General features: G+C 42.3%; 1 protein-coding gene across 1 annotated transcript; it reads left to right on the top strand.

The window, feature by feature from the left end:
- Nucleotides 1–32: 32 nt before the first annotated feature.
- Nucleotides 33–17,089, top strand: FAM114A2 (family with sequence similarity 114 member A2). Its single transcript, XM_081901058.1, has 14 exons — nucleotides 33–188; nucleotides 2,515–2,723; nucleotides 4,026–4,125; nucleotides 4,524–4,619; nucleotides 7,041–7,153; nucleotides 9,246–9,380; nucleotides 9,565–9,723; nucleotides 10,205–10,328; nucleotides 11,400–11,479; nucleotides 12,354–12,482; nucleotides 12,693–12,832; nucleotides 13,831–13,903; nucleotides 14,660–14,713; nucleotides 15,377–17,089. Exons 2-14 carry the CDS (start codon nucleotides 2,529–2,531, stop codon nucleotides 15,476–15,478), a joined length of 1,500 nt encoding a protein of 499 aa, XP_081757184.1. The 5' UTR covers nucleotides 33–188; nucleotides 2,515–2,528; the 3' UTR covers nucleotides 15,479–17,089.
- The last annotated feature ends 240 nt before the right edge of the window (nucleotides 17,090–17,329 follow it).

Below are 17,329 nucleotides of genomic sequence, written 5' to 3'. Positions count from 1 at the left end.
CGCGCCGCCGTTCTTTCCTGCCGCCTCTATGGTTCGGAGGACCGTCCGTCGGTGTTTGTGCTGGGGGAGCGGCGCGTGTGCTTGACTTGCTGAGACGTGGCTGCGGTGGGGACGGGGAAGGCCTCTGGAGGGTGGAAACCGACGAGGCGGAGGACCGCGAGTTGCCCGGTGGTTTGTTTGTGTTGCCTGTAAGTTGCGCGACTCTCTTCTACGCGTCCTTGCAACGCCGCCCTGGGGAGCAGCAGGAATGCTTGGCCAAAACCTTCGCAGGAGATGATTGGGGGCGGAGGGCGCCTGTCACCGTCCCCCAAACGAAAGGGCAGCGTCAGGCTTCCCCTTCAGGGATAGGAAGGTCTCTCTGTTGGGGTCCCTCCCTGTGATGGGGCTTTCCGCGTCCCGACCTCTTGAAGCAGCCGTGGGCCTGCCTGTTGAGCATCCGCGGGAGGGAGGAGCGAGAGCCCCGGTGCGAAATCCCCGACCCACTTACGGGTTTCCAGGGGCGCTGCGGGTTTTGGGGATCCCTCGTCTCTCCCCCCACTGACCCACCCACACCGTTCTCCATTTGAAAGCAGCTCCATAAAGCGGGTGTTTTCTCATAAGCGTGGAAAAAGCAACCTCTCGCTCTGTTTGCCCGCTGTAGCCTCAGGTTGATCTTTTACGGTTTCAACAGATGCTGCATTTCCAGTACTTGCTGTCCGCCACTTTCCGGTAACAATTGTACACACACACACACTTTTGTCTTGCTTTGCTTTTCATGGTCCTAAGACATAGCTTGTAAAAAGTCCTTTTTGATTCACGTTTAGCTTAGGCTTGCAAATAAGCGCAGGACAGTTAGAGGCCTGCCAAGAAAAGGAGGTTGTTTTAGTAGTCTGCTGGGTGTTGCCCAAGGAGGGGCAGAGATCTCTAGCCTTCCTGCAGCAGCATCTTGTGTTTCTGTGCTAGACACCAGAGGGGATGAGAAGGCAGCTTCCCTGGTTTCTATACTAGGTGCAGAGTTCCTCCTCCAACAGCTCCCTCACTCACCCATATGGTATTCAATGCACTTGCCTATATGTCCTTTCTTGCCATCTATATAGCTACTACTAGCTACCAGGCTATGAGTTTGACCAAACTGCGGGAGGCAGTGGAAGACAGGAGGGCCTGGCGTGCTCTGGTCCATTTGGTCGCGAAGAGTGGACACGACTAAACGACTAAACAACAAAGCTACCAGGCTAGTGTTTAAGCAGAAGGCTATTTTAGCTGCTGCCTAATACCCCCACCCTGAATAAAGCCAGTTTTCCTCCCTTCATTTTTATTATTCACAACAGTGTTGTATACAGCTGAACACACTGATGTCATTCAGTAATGTTAAACTGTAATAGAAGGCTGACAGGTCACTTGGGGGGTAAGTGATATGACCCGAGAAGAGCAAATGTTTGGGAATGCGCTGTCTGCCCTGTGTCATGCACATGGACAGAGAGAGGAAGAGACATATTTGTGGTTCTTCATATGTGAAGTGTGTGTATGAGAGAGGGAGAGAATATGGTATGGTCATCTTTTATTTCCCCCCACGATATTGGGCAATGCTCCCCAATGTTGTTAGCACACACACACTGTTTTTTCTGTCTGTCAGTATTGTGTGATCTTCACAATCAGGACCAGCAAGACATAGCTGACTCTCTATGACAAGCATTGTCATGCTTGATACAATAGAGGCTTTCGTGAAGAAAAACGGGAGTGGAGTGACTTGTGTGTATCAGTCCCTGTCTCCTGAAGACCTCTGCCCCACCAGTCAGCCCTCTAGAACAGACAGGGGGGAGAGGCACAGGAATTTTCAGAGCCTCTTGCCTTCAGAGCCTCTTACCTTCTGTTTATGGAAGTTTTTGCTGGATCAAAGAGCCATTGGTGAATGGGAGGACACTTCAAGTCCAAGTGGTGGTCCCTGTTAGAGCAAGTACATTAAAAAAAATGTAGATGTAGGTATGAGTAGGGAAAACATTAATATACTTCTCTTCTCTATAGAATACATCTTGAAATGCACAACAATCTTAAGAAAAATGTTTTGAGTAGCTACTGTACTAACTGGGCCATGTAATTTCATTATGTAGAATTTCACAACTGGACATAACCTGGATTTTAGATCCCCTATACGCTGGGACTAGTAGTGAGCAATGGTGGGAAGTTTTGAACTGCTATATTTTTCTATGGAAAACCCTTTGTTTTCAAAATGCATTGTCTCATAGAATTAGTATCATAATGAATGGGTACAATGCCAATCAAATTAGGACACTTAAAAATGTAATTAACTCCCACATTCCCACGACTGTCCTTGCTAGGGAAACACATACTAGGATTATTTTTTTGTAAGGAGTGTAGATTGACACCAAAAGTATATATGATCCAAACATGTTAAATTACTCCGCAACCTATGTAGGCCACTGGAAAATATTCCAGTTAAGTTTGTTCCTGAAAAAATGCCGTTTATCTTGTTAAACTTCTTGTATGTGTTTTAACAATAATTCTTTATAAATCTAGGGTATGCTGTGGTCATGTCCCAAAAGGATAATGAACCCTTGAATGAAGTTGCTCATGAACTAGAGGAAAATGTTCAGAAGACAGAGGAGGCAGAACCCACTGAGAGTAATGGAGGGGAAGCTGAGCTTGTGGCTATGACACGGAAAAGGCCTGAAGCGAAAATCTCTGAGCCCAGTATTGCACAACAGCCACTGGGTCAGAATGTACAGGTATTGGTGCTAAGCCTGCTATCAGTAAATTCTCATTTACCCCAACAACATTCACATTTTAATATACATTCCCTAGCAGGATTTGGGGACCAAGAAGATCCCTTTGAATGAAGTGTGGAACTGTGAGATGTGGATATCTGTGTTCTACATTTGTTCTGTGTGCTAAATAGTAAGGTGCATTGTTAATATTCATCTTGTTGGACCTGTTTGAGACATAGGGAAAGCAGGAGTCAGACTTGTGTAACTTATGATGGGCTAAGAAGATGTGGATGGATGTAGCAGTGAATAGCACAGTGGCAAATGCCTGTTGTTGATTTTGCTAGCTTACACTGTTGGAACTGTGACAGTCTGCAAAGGCTGAGACAAACTTGAATGCTTTAAGGAAGACGGAACCTGTCAAAAGGGATACAGTGGTACCTCTGGTTATGTACTTAATTCGTTCCAGAGGTCCGTTCTTAACCTGAAACTGTTCTTAACCTGAAGAGCCACTTTAGCTAATGGGGCCTGAAGCATATGTAACCTGAAGCATATGTAACCTGAGGTACCACTGTACAAGCAATGACCTGCATCCTTTGCTTAATTTTTGCTTTAATTAATTCATTGTTTTTTAAAATTATTTAATAAAACAATATATGGTGGAATCGTAACATTGCATGAACGGGTTCCTGCTAATGTAATGAGACTTCACCTTTCTCTCCTCCCCATACACACCCACAACCTGCTCTGGATGGTACCCAACCCCCCTAACGTTGCAAACGTGGGGCACATGCCCCACAGGGGGCAATTTTATTTTTAAGGGGGACATTCCAGGATGTCTTATTAGTAGTTAATGGCCTTTTAGGCTTCCTTCACATTTTGAAAAATAAAAATTATATGTCATGGGGGGGGGGGCAATCAGGATTTAGAGTTGCTTAGGTGGGGCATGGCCAAAAAAGGTTGGGAACCACTGCCCTAGAGCATATTTTGAGGGCATGTGCCTTTTACCAGCTTTGCCTGGTTTGCCAGGTATGACCATGTCTGGATTGGGATAACTTGGCCACTGTAGACCATGCACTGGTATGTAGCTAGTGCAGAATGCAGCAGCTGGACTGCTGATGGGGGCAGATGGCCAACAGCATGTGACACCTCTTTAAAACATATATACTGGATGCCCATATGGCAAGGTTCAAGACTCTTGTGTTGCTATAAAAATTCCTGAATGGTAAATAAAAATAAAAGTTCCTGTCTGGAAATGAATTTTGGTTAAACTGGATGTTTAATTTCAATAGTACAGTTGGCAATGTGCTTTCATTTCTTCCCCAGAGTTCCAGTTCCGTGGAAGAGTCGCAGACAGGATGGGGTTACTGGGGGAGCTGGGGAAAATCATTGCTCTCGACTGCTTCTGCTACAGTGGCTACCGTAGGTGAGGCTGCCCGAAACCTAAGCTATACAATCCGAATCAAATAAATTGGGTCTGCTCGAAATTGTTTTTCTTTTTCTTTTTTACCTTAAAAGTTAAAAGTGACAAGTGCAAAATGTTCTATATAGAAAACAACAGAAGAAAATTAATTAGTGGCAGATTAAACATGGTAAAAATGTAAGAAGCAGCACAGAAGTTGAGAGGTTGCAATTTGTGCTGTCTCTTAAACAGAGAGGAAAAAGGGGGAAATATTAAGCTACTGGCTTGATTGGGCAATTCATTGTGCTTTTCAAATGCAGCATACTGCCTGGAGCAATTCATCCTGCTGACATGGCCTCTGCTTGCTTGGTGAAGTAATTCATTTTTACTTTGGACTAAAGTAATATCTCTGCTTTCTTTAGGTCACGGAATCTCAAATGTCATTGAAAAAGCAGAAACATCCCTTGGGATCCCCAGCCCTACTGAATTATCTTCTGAGGCTAAAGATGTTGGGGAAGGTTGGTTTCTATTAAAAATATATAAACTATTTGAAGTTTGCCCCTTGTGGTACTATGATGGATGTTGTTGTTTTAATGCTATTACTTCTTGTACAAGGGAATCTGTTATATATTTCAATAGAAGCTGCTATTTTGCTGTCACTAGTTTACTTACAGGTTGTGAGGCTCTTCATAAGTCTCAGCTTCCCTTGCTTCCTTTTATCCAAGATATACACAAAGAAATGGGAGCTACAGCCCATAGCCTATGTCTTATCTAGCACTGGCACCTCCTGTATGGCTGTGGGAGATGCCTTTGCACATGAGGATTCTTTGCTGTATGGTGTAAATGACTACTGGTCCCAATCAAATTAAATGCATATTTCTCAGCTTATTGCATGTGAAACTACTGGCGTAGGTTGGCTGGGATCCAAATATTTGCATTACTATTTCCTGCCAACCTAGCAGTTCAAAAGCACATCAACGCGCAAGTAGATAAATAGGTACCACTCCGGCGGGAAGGTAAATGGCATTTCTGTGCACTTCTCTGGTTTGGCAGAAGCGTCATGCTGGTTTGGCAGAAGCTTTAGTCATGCTGGCCACATGACCAGGAAACTGCGGACAAACGCCGGCTCCCTCAGCCAGTAAAGCAAGATGAGCGCCGCAACCCCAGAATCATCCATGACTGGACTTAATGGTCAGGGGTCCTTTTAGCTTTATTTTTATTTGCACTCAAAGGGCTTTGAACTTGTTTGAAAGAGCAGGAAGAGCAAGCTATTGAAAATCAAGGGGACTTTCAAGTTAGCTTGTGATGATGACATATGTGTCTGCTTTTGGTTGGGAAGGGAGTGTCACGCTACACTGGCCTTACCCAGATTGTTGAGTGCACCTAAAAAAGCTCTTTTGATTTCAGGTATTGTCCTTTTGCACATGAATATCTCTGCATCAAGCCCTAGATACATTGCAGCACTAAGCCAAAGCATGGCTAAGCGTTGGCATGTTGGTGTGCAGGTACTAACAGTAAAAACTGCAACCTGCTTCACTTTTCCTGTGATCTTCATCTGGCTGGAGCTCAACCATGGCTTGGCTTGCTGGTATGTCCAAATCCAGACTTGTGGTTGGTCTCGCTCCGGACTAGCTGTAGCCAAGGTTTGTTCTTGCCTTTCCGCTTGTGGTTTGTCTGAAAGACACAAACCATGGCTATGGATCTGGATGTAACGCAAAGCCAAACCATCTGGGGGTGTGGGTGTGGGTGTCAAAGCAGACCTTATTTCTACTGTTAGTACTTGCACACTGATGCATTCACAGTAAACCATGGTTTGGCTTAGCATTATGTGCAACCTGAGTCCTTGCCTAGGATGGTACTGTTACCATAACACCGGATACCTTCATTGTAGAATGTCAATTGTAAAAGTAGACATGGAGGCAGAGGGCAGAATCCAATATTTGCATTAGGAGACTTTCACCTCCTCTCATCCCCACTGCAGCTTCCTATGCACACCCCAGTTCTATTATTGAGGGTCCCCCAACCCTCTGGAACAGATTTGGAACTCATGGCAAGGACTGTGGGACTCATGAACTCAAGCTTTGGATTCAACCCAAAATAAAAATAGAACTACTTGGCCGTATTCAGAAAACGTCATTTGGGAAACAGAAATAAAGCAAACATCTGTAATTTATTAAAGACACATGTTTATCCAAGTCAGTTTTCAAATTATGACCTCATGGGTCGCAAAATGTTGAACTGCCTTTTAATCACAAGTGTCAAACACAAGACTACAGCTCACTTCAGAATTCCTAAATTGCTATCAAGTAGCTGTTTTATCACTGACCTGAAGTAAACTCTGGATTTTGTCACACGAAGATCAGATTGGCAACAGATTTGTGATATTAAGCACTACATATGTGATGCTCTATATCCATGTCAACACTACATCTATGATATTGCATGAGTTTTATGTGGCATTATCACAAATATATTAAAAAAGATGCTTGGGACCTTTGACCAGATCCTTATCAAATTAGACAGGTAGGTGGTGGTAACCACCTGTCAATCACTTGACCTCACAGTGATGTCAGCTGATTGGGTGCTTTGCAGTAGGGACTTCAAATCAGCATGCACAGCCCTAGGCATAAGGAGTGTAAGGGAACTCGTTCACCTGACCTAACAACCTTTGGCTCTACTGCTCACCAGCTGTTGGGCAGCAGAATCAAAGCCTGCTTTCCTTTGCCAATGGACAATTGGGGGATCAATTAAGGGGCTTGATTGTGCATTGGCAGCTGCTGCATCTCTGCTTGCCCCACACCTGGCACCACAAATGAAGCCAGGTGTGGAGAGGTGTGCACAGTTTGGGGGAAATGGCCTAGTAGATCAAATTTAAATCCCCCACAGGCTAAGTTTGGCCCACACACCACTTCAATCCTATTCCCTTCCCCTTGTTTCAGAAATCCAAAACTCTGAAGAAGGCAATGATGGCAAAGAAGAGACTGAAAATCCCTCGCCCATTAGTGGTGCATTTGGAATGTTTTCTACCATCTCTGCTGCTGTTCAGAGCACAGTGAGTGAGACTGCAAGGAATATATCAATTAACACCAGCTTATCTTATTATTTTTTATTTATTTATTGAATTTATTTGTTTATTGGAAGCTTGCTTTTCATTTTGAATTCTGAGTAGTGGAAAACATGATTCAAGCGGTTGGTTGATGCTGCGCAATGGCTCATTAAATCATCAAATGATTCTGTAGTGTTGTGTAATATGCATTATCATAACTTATTGGTTGCTAATTAGTTGCTTGTGACCTGTCTAGCAGCTCTATATGTTAAGAAAAAGTTTTTGATTGGCATCTGAGCAGAAGAGGGCATTCTTTCCTTGAGATGTAAAATCTGGAATGTCTTGACGGCATTCCTTCACAAAGGAGGATTTCCTGCTGCGTGCTTAAGACCTGGGCCCCGATCTCAGTGAATTCCTTAGTCTAGAATTGATGTTTAATTGGGGTGGAGTGAAATATCCTGAAAGTATACAAGTACATTAGCAAAAGGTACATTGCATGGTGCTTTGTGGTGGTAAGGACCTTTGGCTAAGCAATAAAGATTTGGATTTGTAGTATTCTGTGGACTTTGCTAGCCATTAGTGATGTTGCTGAACTTTGTAACGCTTTATTTCATTTAGAGAAGTGATGTATTCCTAACATGCTGGTATTCTGAAGTAGCCTATATTTCCTCCCCTAATAGCCTTTTTCCACTGCAGTCTGAGCCAGAAACTACCCCCCTGCTGGCTCTAGTGATGGCAGGAGGAATGTTGCCTTAGCAGCTTTCAAACACAAAGAAGAAAGGGGAAGAGAAACATCCATGCCTGTCATTTCTGCATCTGGGTAGTGGTTGGGGGGGGTGTGCTTCTCAAGGTTGGCTTGTAATCTAACCTGAGAAAAGACTGTAAGGTGTTAGATGGTGGTGGCCTGGTTTGGACTAATGCAGCACATAGTAATCTTCTAGTTTAATATCGTCACCTTCCACCTTAATGTACTATATGGAGTTCATGGAGTTCAGTGTAAAAATAGCAGGGGGGACCTATACCTGGTCAATACAACCTAATATGGCTTTTTAATCATCTGGGGGGTTTTTTTGGAAAGCATTATTTGGTCACATTCAGATCATACATTTAAAGAACATTCAATGCACATTTAAAGTGCATGGGTTCCCTCAAAGCATTATGGGAACTGTAGTTTACCACCCACAGAACTGCAGTGTGGTGTAGTGGTTAAGAGTGGTAGTCACGTAATCTGGGGAACCGGGTTCGCGCCTCCGCTCCTCCACATGCAGCTGCTGGGTGACCTTGGGCCAGTCACACTTCTTTGAAGTCTCTCAGCCCCACTCACCTCACAGAGTGTTTGTTGTGGGGGAGGAAGGGAAAGGAGATTGTTAGCCGCTTTGAGACTCCTGAAGGGGAGTGAAAGGCGGGATATCAAATCCAAACTACTCCTCCTCTTCTTCTTCTTCTTCTTCTTCTTCTTCTTCTTCTTCTTCTTCCCAGTACCTTTAACAAGTTACAGCTCCCAGTATTCTTTGGGGGAAGCCACGTGCTTCAGATGTGTGATGAATGTGCTTTAATGTATGATGTGGATGTGACTTTTTATTTTTGATCAATGTGGAATAAGTAGACAAAATGCGTTTCACTGGGTTCGTAAAACAAAATGAGAAATATAGTTTATGCAAACTTATCCACTTCTTACAGCATATAATTATATGCTTTTGAAAAATTATTTGTCATGTTTATGGTTGTTCCAGAATCAAGATAAAGTGGTGTTAGGCTGTGTTATTCCTTCTTATTGCCACCTATTATCATTCTTCCCAAAGACTACTCAAAACCCCACCCTGCACTTTGAACACTTGACTCCCAGGGCTCTCATCATGTGATTTATACTTCTGACTTGAGTTTTGATCTCTGTTCCTTCAATTTTTTTAATTTACTGACATGCTCTGTGTTTTGTATATTTGTATTTCCAATGCTCTGTATTTTGATGTTTTGAATGTGTGCTGTAAGCCTCTTTGGGTGCAGCTCATTGTGGAAATGCAGCACATTAAGTAAACTCCATCAATCAAAGGTTTATTCTCTTTCTCTTGCTTCCCGCCTTACCCTGCCCCACTTTTAGGGGAAGACTGTTATTAGTGGAAGTTTGGATGCATTAGAATTCATTGGTAAGAAGACCATGGATGTGATAGCGGAAGGTGACCCTGGTTTTAAGAAAACAAAAGGCCTGATGATCAGAAATTCCACACTTTCTCAGGTATTGGCTTCAAGCTTCCACACAGCAACAAAGAGTAGCTTCTTCCTGGATTCCCTTAATGGCAAATGATCAGTCCCTAGAGCTGTTCACAGCAGAACCCCAGATATCTCAGGACGAACCTTTCCTTTGTGTGTGTTTCTATATACATGCACCAGCATTAATGCTTCAACTTTTCCATTTGTAGATCTTGCGAGAGGCAAAGGAGAGAGAAGAACAGCGGACAGCTACTGAGGTTTCCATGGCTACAGAGAAGAAAGCCCATTATGGGCTACTCTTTGATGAGTTTCAGGGTCTTTCTCATTTGGAAGCTTTAGAGATGCTTTCCAGAGAGAGTGAATCAAAGGTAATGGCCCTGAGCAATTTCCTTTTTTTACAGTTGAGGAGGAATAAAAATGAATATTTCTTTAAACTCTGGCAGATGAGCCCTTTTATAGATTCCACACAAGCATCAGTAAATGAAAGCCAGTAAATGCAGGAAAAACACCTCTCCCTGCCCTCCCCTGCTGTTTCTTTACTCCTTGTGTAGTGTTTTTTATTAAAATAAGAGCTTTCTCAATCTTTGTTGCTCTGAATGACTGAGCCATTGATGGTAAAAATCAATGGCACTGCGAGGTAGAGCAAGTTTGATATTTTTACACACACACCTTCTCTCTCTGCTGTGAGAGAATATGCCAAACACAGAGCTCCCCTTCTCAAAGAGTGAATTGCTTTCCGTAGTCAGCTTGTCATTAGTGCTGCCACCTTAACTTTTCACACCAAATATCAAGCGTTTCTGGCTGGTGGGTTTACGGTTCTCTTTGTGGCTTTCTTTCCTTTTAAATCAGGTGAAGTCGGTGATAAGTGCCCTCTCTGGAGATGAGTTAGATACTTTGAAGGCCGAATTGGAACAGCTCAAAGAAGCGTTTTCGTTGGCTGAATTTTATGATGATGAAGAGGAAGAAAAGAAGGGTAATTACAAGAATTCCCACTTGCAAAAGTAACAGTAGACTGAATAGCAAAAGTAAAATGACTGAATGGTGAGTTCAGTCATTCCGTTATGAGTGTGGTACAATAACACATGAAAGATGGAAAACTAAGCATATGAACCAGTCCATTAAGTCCTATCAATGGTCCATCTTGCCATTACTCTGTTTCTGACAGTGGACAGTTCTCTGGAAGCTTTGCAGGAGATGCAGATAACACAGGCTGTTAATTGAGTGTGGACTTCCAGCTTCTTCAAGTGAATACCTTTGGCAGGATTATCTATGACATCAGGCTTTTTGTTAATCATTACTGATATTCTGACTCACTCACTATTTGAGTCTGTGATCCAAAGCTTAAAGGAAGGATATTGCAGTTGATCAGTGGGATCACAAAAACCGCAGCAGAAGTCTTGTGGACTTGTGCAAGAGAAGCACTGCTAAGCTCCACAGGATAATCTCCTTCATCATTCCTGACTTAAAAGGGAAGAAGACCATTATAATACAAATTCTTGAGCAGGAGGCTGTCCCTCTTGGTAGATTTTATGGAGACTAAGTTATTTGTAAGGGACGCGGGTGACGCTGTGGGTTAAACCACAAAAGCCTAGGAATTGCCGATCAGAAGGTCGGTGGTTCGAATCCCCATGACGGGGTTGAGCTCCCGTTGCTTAGTCCCTGCTCCTGCCAACCTAGCAGTTCGAAAGCACATCAAAGTGCAAGTAGATAAATAGGTACCGCTCCTGCGGGAAGGTAAACTGTGTTTACGTGCGCTGCTCTGGTTTGCTAGAAGCGGCTTACTCATGCTGGCCACATGACCCGGAAGCTGTACGCCGGCTCCCTCGGCCAGTAAAGCAAGATGAGCGCCGCAACCCCAGAGTCTGTCACGACTGGACCTAATGGTCAGGGGTCCCTTTACCTTTACCTTAAGATATTTGCAAAGCAAAGCTATTTATACAAAAGGACAGAAATGAGTACAAATGCAAAATTCAAATGCAACTTAGTAAGTTTTAATGTCGATGATTAGATGTAGCATTCAGCACCTGTCATCTCTCGCTTTCAGAGGAGGAAGACTTCACAAAGGAAGTAACAGATCTCTTTTCACAATTACGAGTCTCTACAACGCCAGCCAAACTAACCCAAGTGAGTGAGTGTTTTTTTGTCATCTTTAGGCTGTTAGGCACGCCTCACAAACGCTGTTATATTGCGTCTTTGACGAGGAAGTGCGTAGCAGCCACATACATAACAAAACGCATCAGGCTTGTTTACACATTTTTGTCTACTTGAAGAAGCCATGGTCCGATCTGGAAAATACAAATATTTAGGTTAGAAAACTGTAAAAATAAAGAAAAACTAGGTGTGCAAAACAATAATTACCATGTGTTTAGGCTAGATCAACGTGTCAGTGTCCACTTATCCCCAGTGTAAATATGACATATCGGCAAAAGTCGGAAATTGAAAGATAACGATAGCATATACACAGAAATCGATTTCAGATTTGAAATCAGCATTGAAAGAACATATAAAAACAGTTGAAAAATCTCATGCAAAAGAAAATGGAAAAAAAATTGTTCCCCAGTATACTGTGTATCCCAAGGGAATACATTTTTTGCATACCCCCAACTGTACATAGATATACATGTCATTTTCAATGCTATACATGTCATGTTCAATGCTATATAAGTCACTTACATTTATACTCATTGTACTGCTTTGGCTATGTGTTTAATAAAATATTGAATTCTTGCATTGTGAAAAACAAAGATTATGGTGAAAAGTGAAAAACATGAATTGCAAAAAAACTAGAGCTTACAGAACAAAACCCACTTCAGATATGAAATCAGCACATCGCAATTAGGTTAGAACAACTGCAGGTGTTAATGCAACAAAAGTATGTTCCCCATTGCGTAGTTTCATTCCAGAGGCAGTTGTACTTCCTCCATGTGCAGCATGACTGGGATGGTCCTGCCTCTCCTTTTGGTGATGTGCTGGTGTGTTTCTGCTTCCTCTCGGACAGGCAAGGAACTCCGCTCATGAATTGACGAAGAGCCTCAGCGCGCGAACTGCAAAACAAGAAACGCCGAATGAAGGAGACCAGCAAGTGGGCTCCGGGGATGCTGAGCAAGAGGATAAAAAATCAGTAGAGGTAATCATTTTAACCGAAGGAATATTGCACTGCTGTCTAGCTGTCAATGCGCTTATATAATCTAAGCTCATAGCTGACAGCATGCTGCTTCATGCTTGCAGTTACAATCTCTACATGAAGCCTGTGGGATGGAATTGGGTAGGAAAGTAACATAATATATTTTTTTTTTTTTAAAGACGAGAGACTGACATCTTTTTCTAACTTCTGCAGGAAGTTCACGCATGTGCGATCAGGAGCCTGGCTGAATTGACAGCTTATTCTATCGAAGCGTTCCACAAAACTGCAGCTCTGGTTCTTCACGGGCAGGAGCAAGAGGTGTTAGCCCTAGATCGGGCCAAAGCCCTTTCACAGTAAGGTTGATCACTCTTGGCCACTCTGCTGTGTATAAGATGATAAGTAGAATCCTTCTTGCTGGCTTTGATACTACTGTTCCGTTTCTCTTGATTTTGATATTAGAGAACTATTAGGCCAAACTATACTCAAGAGCTGTATCCAAAGTAGCTCCACACCACTCATTCTGTTGATGCAAAGATTTTTGCTTGTGTAATGGAGCTTCCACCCTTTCCTCCTCCCATGCACTCCTTTAATCTGTTCCAGAGCAGATTTGGGGAGCGGAGGAAAGTTCCCTTGTGCATGCATAAATTTTTATTCCAATGGAATAAGTGCATTGGATACTGCCCCCGGTTATGTGTTGTTTTCCTCTGCATTTTAAAAAATCAAATGCGGCCATGGATGCAGCAGTCTGGAGCACAGAACTAGGGGTGGGGAAAACAGGAGGAGGCAGATTGCTTCATACTTCCATCTATTTCATTTGTGAATCGCTTCTCACAAAGCATCAAGAAGCGATAAACAACAAAAACATACACAAAAAATAATTTCAAATCCAATCAGTAGCAACCTGCGCAATGGTGTAGATGGAGTTGTGTTCCTGCTGCAAAGGTGCCAAAGTTCTGACTTGTCTTCCTGCTTGCTTGTGGAGCCAGGAGATCACACCACTCCTTGGGGGCCATGTGCTTGTTTTCACTCCACAGGGGACTTTATACTTATCTCACCACCCAAAGTGGTGGATCGATGAGACAGAATAGTGATGTCCAGATCAGCCCCAGAGTGTAAGAGTGTGATGCTGACAGATTATTTGAAAAATCCCTGTTCCCTCCACCATCTGTCTCTTGAATACAGGCTTGAATTAAGCTTGAAGGAGGCTGATTCTTTCATATCTTTTTTCAAAAAGAATGTTAATTCATCAAATCACTTTTGGTTTTGAAGAGCAGTTATTGAAAAGCATTGCATTCAAGGAGGAGATTTTCTTTCAATTTGTGTTTACTGTGTGCTGTTTGTTCTTTCTTAGAATGACCATTGTGTTGTGCAAAGAACTATCGGCTGTATCTAAAGGCTTCGTGACGTGCTTAACAGCTGCTGGGGTAAGAACTCAAGTTTAAAGAGTTGTTGGACAATGGTATGATCTTACTGCAGTCATCTGAAAAGCTGGATTTCCCTTTGTTTTGCTTTTTTAAAAGAGGAGGCAGCCTATGGTCTCTTGTGGCTGCAGCAGTCAGTTCTAGACTTTACTTTACTCTCTCTCTATTAAAAGGTTTTTTTAAAAAAAGAAAAGAAGGGGGAAAATCCATAGGGTGATAATCTAGTTAGTTATACTCATAGAGTAGACCAACTAAAATCATTGGATTCAAGTCCATTAATTTCATAATATGACTTAGTGAGATAACAGTATTTTGCAAACTGTTGTTTAGCAACGTCTGTGGAAAATGTCCATTTTGCACTATGCTTATTTTAGAGATATCTTCTTGGTTTCTATGCCCGCCCTCCTTTGGCGGCTGACATTGACTGCATATTATGAACTTCCTATTCATAATTTCTGGTAGCCCCCTCAGTACTCTTGGTTCATACTGACCTTTCTCTCTCTCAAGTAGCGTGATGCCCCAGTATTACAGCTGTTGTTTTAATTTTTGCAAGCTCATCTGAGAAACTGACTTTACTTTGTATGTAACATGTTTTTGATGTGAAATACGTAAGAGCTGCATTTTCAAATAATGTGAGATGGATTATCAGCTAATCTAATCAGTGTATCTTTAAATCATTTTTGGACTGGAGATCAGATAATATTCAAGAGGTTTTGTGCTGTGTTTGGTAATACAACCTAAAATATCCAATCTTTCCAGGTGGAAGAGAAGGCAGATGTCCTTAACCCTTTAATCACTGGAGTGTTTTTGGAGGTCAGTTGCAATGTACTTGAAAATTTTAGCTACTTAAACAATGTATATTTTTACTGGCTATGACTTTGTCTGAAGTGGGCTGGCTGATGACTGGAGTGAAGAAAGAATAAGTTGAGAAATCTTGTGTGTGTGTGAATATTGTCATAAAGTTACAGCATCTGGTTCATATTATGTAACTAGTTTCTGAAATCTCATTACCGAAAGAGCTAAGTGTGGTGTAATCTTTCTGTTGTGCTGATTGGGTGGCAAGTAGAGGATAAAATGTTGAGAAATATTTCTGACTGCTCATTTAGACTGCGGGAGGTTATGCTGTAAAACTTTAATCTGGATTTTTGGAACAAAAATAATCTTTAATACTCCCCAAACTCTTATGGATTGCAGATGTAGAAAGCATATGAACTATCTGCTCAAATGACAGTGGGTGGAGGGTGGGCATAGCTCTTCAGTGAACATGGTTTGTAGGCTACCAGATGAGACATGGCTATATCTCAGCCCTTTCTCCTAGATGCCTTTTGTTGCATAATGTCCCATTATTCCATTGAAGTGGTTGATTTGGGGAGCAGTGGTTGTGAGATGCTGAACAAATGCTAACCTCTAGAATTAGCAGGCACTTTATGGAAAGGGCCCCCCAGCGTGATTGCCCTTTTATGTTCTTCTTTGCAGGCTTCAAACAGTGCCTCTTACATCCAGGATGCCTTCCAGCTTCTCCTGCCAGTTCTACAGATTTCTCACATCAAGGCTCGTACAGAGTTAACAGGGCAATAAATCAAATCTCTGCACCTAGAGCAGTGCCCCAGCCGGCATAAACGGCACCTCCCCGGTTCAGCAAAATAATAGGAGCTTGTAACAAAAGACAAACGTTTTGACTGTGTTTCACTGACCAGTAATAACTTGCTGACTGGCCATCATTTATCTGCCTAGGCTAGCAAGGAGGATAAAGTGCAGACAACGTTGCAAGTTCAAAGTATGGGGCGGCTTTGTCACTGTGTCGGTTAATGCTTTTCCCCCAGAGGTTCCAGGAGAAAGAATCATTAAGGTTGCAATACTGGGCACAGTTACACGGGAGTAAGTTCCATAGGACACAATGTGACTTCCTTCCAAGTGAACAAACATGGGGTTACACTACAAGTATGAGTGTTTTAAAGAGATTTCATTAAAGGCCTGGATCAGCCCCTTATCTTCCTAGCCTTGCTTCTTTTATTAATGAAACCTTAGAGACAAATTGGGAATTCTAAAAAAATCGCTCTTCAAGCGGCACTGTTTCTTTGAGCTTACTTGTTTGGATAGAACAGAAACCTAGACCAGATTTGGCCAATATATTTGGAATGTCTACCTTTTCAGTGATCGATGAAAAGTAGCTCAAAGAGAACTAGCTAATAAAAAGCTAATATAGGCTAAATGTACATAGTTGGCGGCTGTATTTTGTTCCTCTTGGCCCTATCTTAAGTGGCTGAATGCTCTTGCGCTATTGTATTCAGGAGTGTGGGATCCCTGCCTAGATGCCTAGGCAAAGGTTTGAAAGCCCCAAGACTTTCAGGACAGAATTATTTTTGTAGAATTATTACTTTGCATTGTTAATATCTTGCATGGCTATGGGAAGGTTTTCCTCCCCCCCCCCTTTGTGCTTGCAGTTTGGGAGGAACACCCTGAATATTTTTGTATTAAACAACCAAGCAACTTGCTATGATTTGCCCCACTTAGAGAATAAAATGAGTGCTTGACTAGTAAGGGAAAAGGCTTGGGTTGCATCCAATTAAGTCATACTCATTGAAATTAATGAACTTAAGTTAACATATCTATTAACTTCAGTGGGTCTACTCTGAGTAGGACTAGCATTGGATACAGCTGTTAGAAATGGTATCATGAAGTTGTAGAGTTGGAAGGGTCATCTAGTCCAACCCCCAACTTTTCTCTTATTTTAAGAGTGAATTTTTCACCATCTTTATCAGGATTGGTCTATTGCCAGGGTAGTGAACATGGTGCCCTCTTGATGTTGTTGGGCAACATCCCCAATAGAGATGATAGGAGTTGCAGTCCAACCACATCTGGAGGGCACCATGTTGCTTATCCCTGGTTTGTTGTAATATTTTTAGTATCTTTTTCAGCCTTCAAACTGCTCTGATTTCTAAATCCTCTGACTACTTGGCATACCCTGTTACTCAGAAAAGCAGCGTTGCAGCAGCACACTCAAAATGGTGGCTACATCAGGGCAAACGTCTTTCAGCTTTCAATAAATGTTCTATTGTTTGGGACAGATTCTTTTTCTACCAAAGAATCTATATTTTAAATATGTATGTTTGTGAAATCTGCACTATATTATATAAAGAGAATAAATGTTGTTCTGTGATTCAATAAAGAGAAGGTTTTCCATTAAAACCAGGCTATCTATCCATTGTCTGTAGGATACAGACATGCTTATTCCAGGATGGGTCAACAAAAGGTGAATCACACTTGTTGGTACTGCTCTAAAGCTTGTTCCCTTACATGTGCTTTATCCTGCAAAGGAGTAGCAGGTAACAGTCTTATAGTCTGGCAGTCCTGCATATGGGCGTTTCGAAATATAAAGAGAGATGAGAGTATATATGCTCGATAAACTGACTCTGGAACCTGTGAACA

The sequence above is a fragment of the Podarcis melisellensis genome (genome assembly GCF_964234715.1).
Source record: "Podarcis melisellensis genome assembly, chromosome: 2".
Classification (NCBI taxonomy): domain Eukaryota; kingdom Metazoa; phylum Chordata; class Lepidosauria; order Squamata; family Lacertidae; genus Podarcis; species Podarcis melisellensis.
This window is presented reverse-complemented; position numbering and strand designations above follow the sequence as displayed.

What these genes read in the sequence shown, in the direction of transcription:
- FAM114A2 (XM_081901058.1), top strand. Translation starts at nt 2,529, where the DNA reads ATGTCCCAAAAGGATAATGAACCCTTGAATGAAGTTGCTCATGAACTA. An exon ending in CGCCAGCCAAACTAACCCAA is followed by an intron (nt 11,480 to 12,353) that starts GTGAGTGAGTGT and finishes CCTCTCGGACAG; the next exon opens with GCAAGGAACTCCGCTCATGA. An exon ending in TCACTGGAGTGTTTTTGGAG is followed by an intron (nt 14,714 to 15,376) that starts GTCAGTTGCAAT and finishes TCTTCTTTGCAG; the next exon opens with GCTTCAAACAGTGCCTCTTA.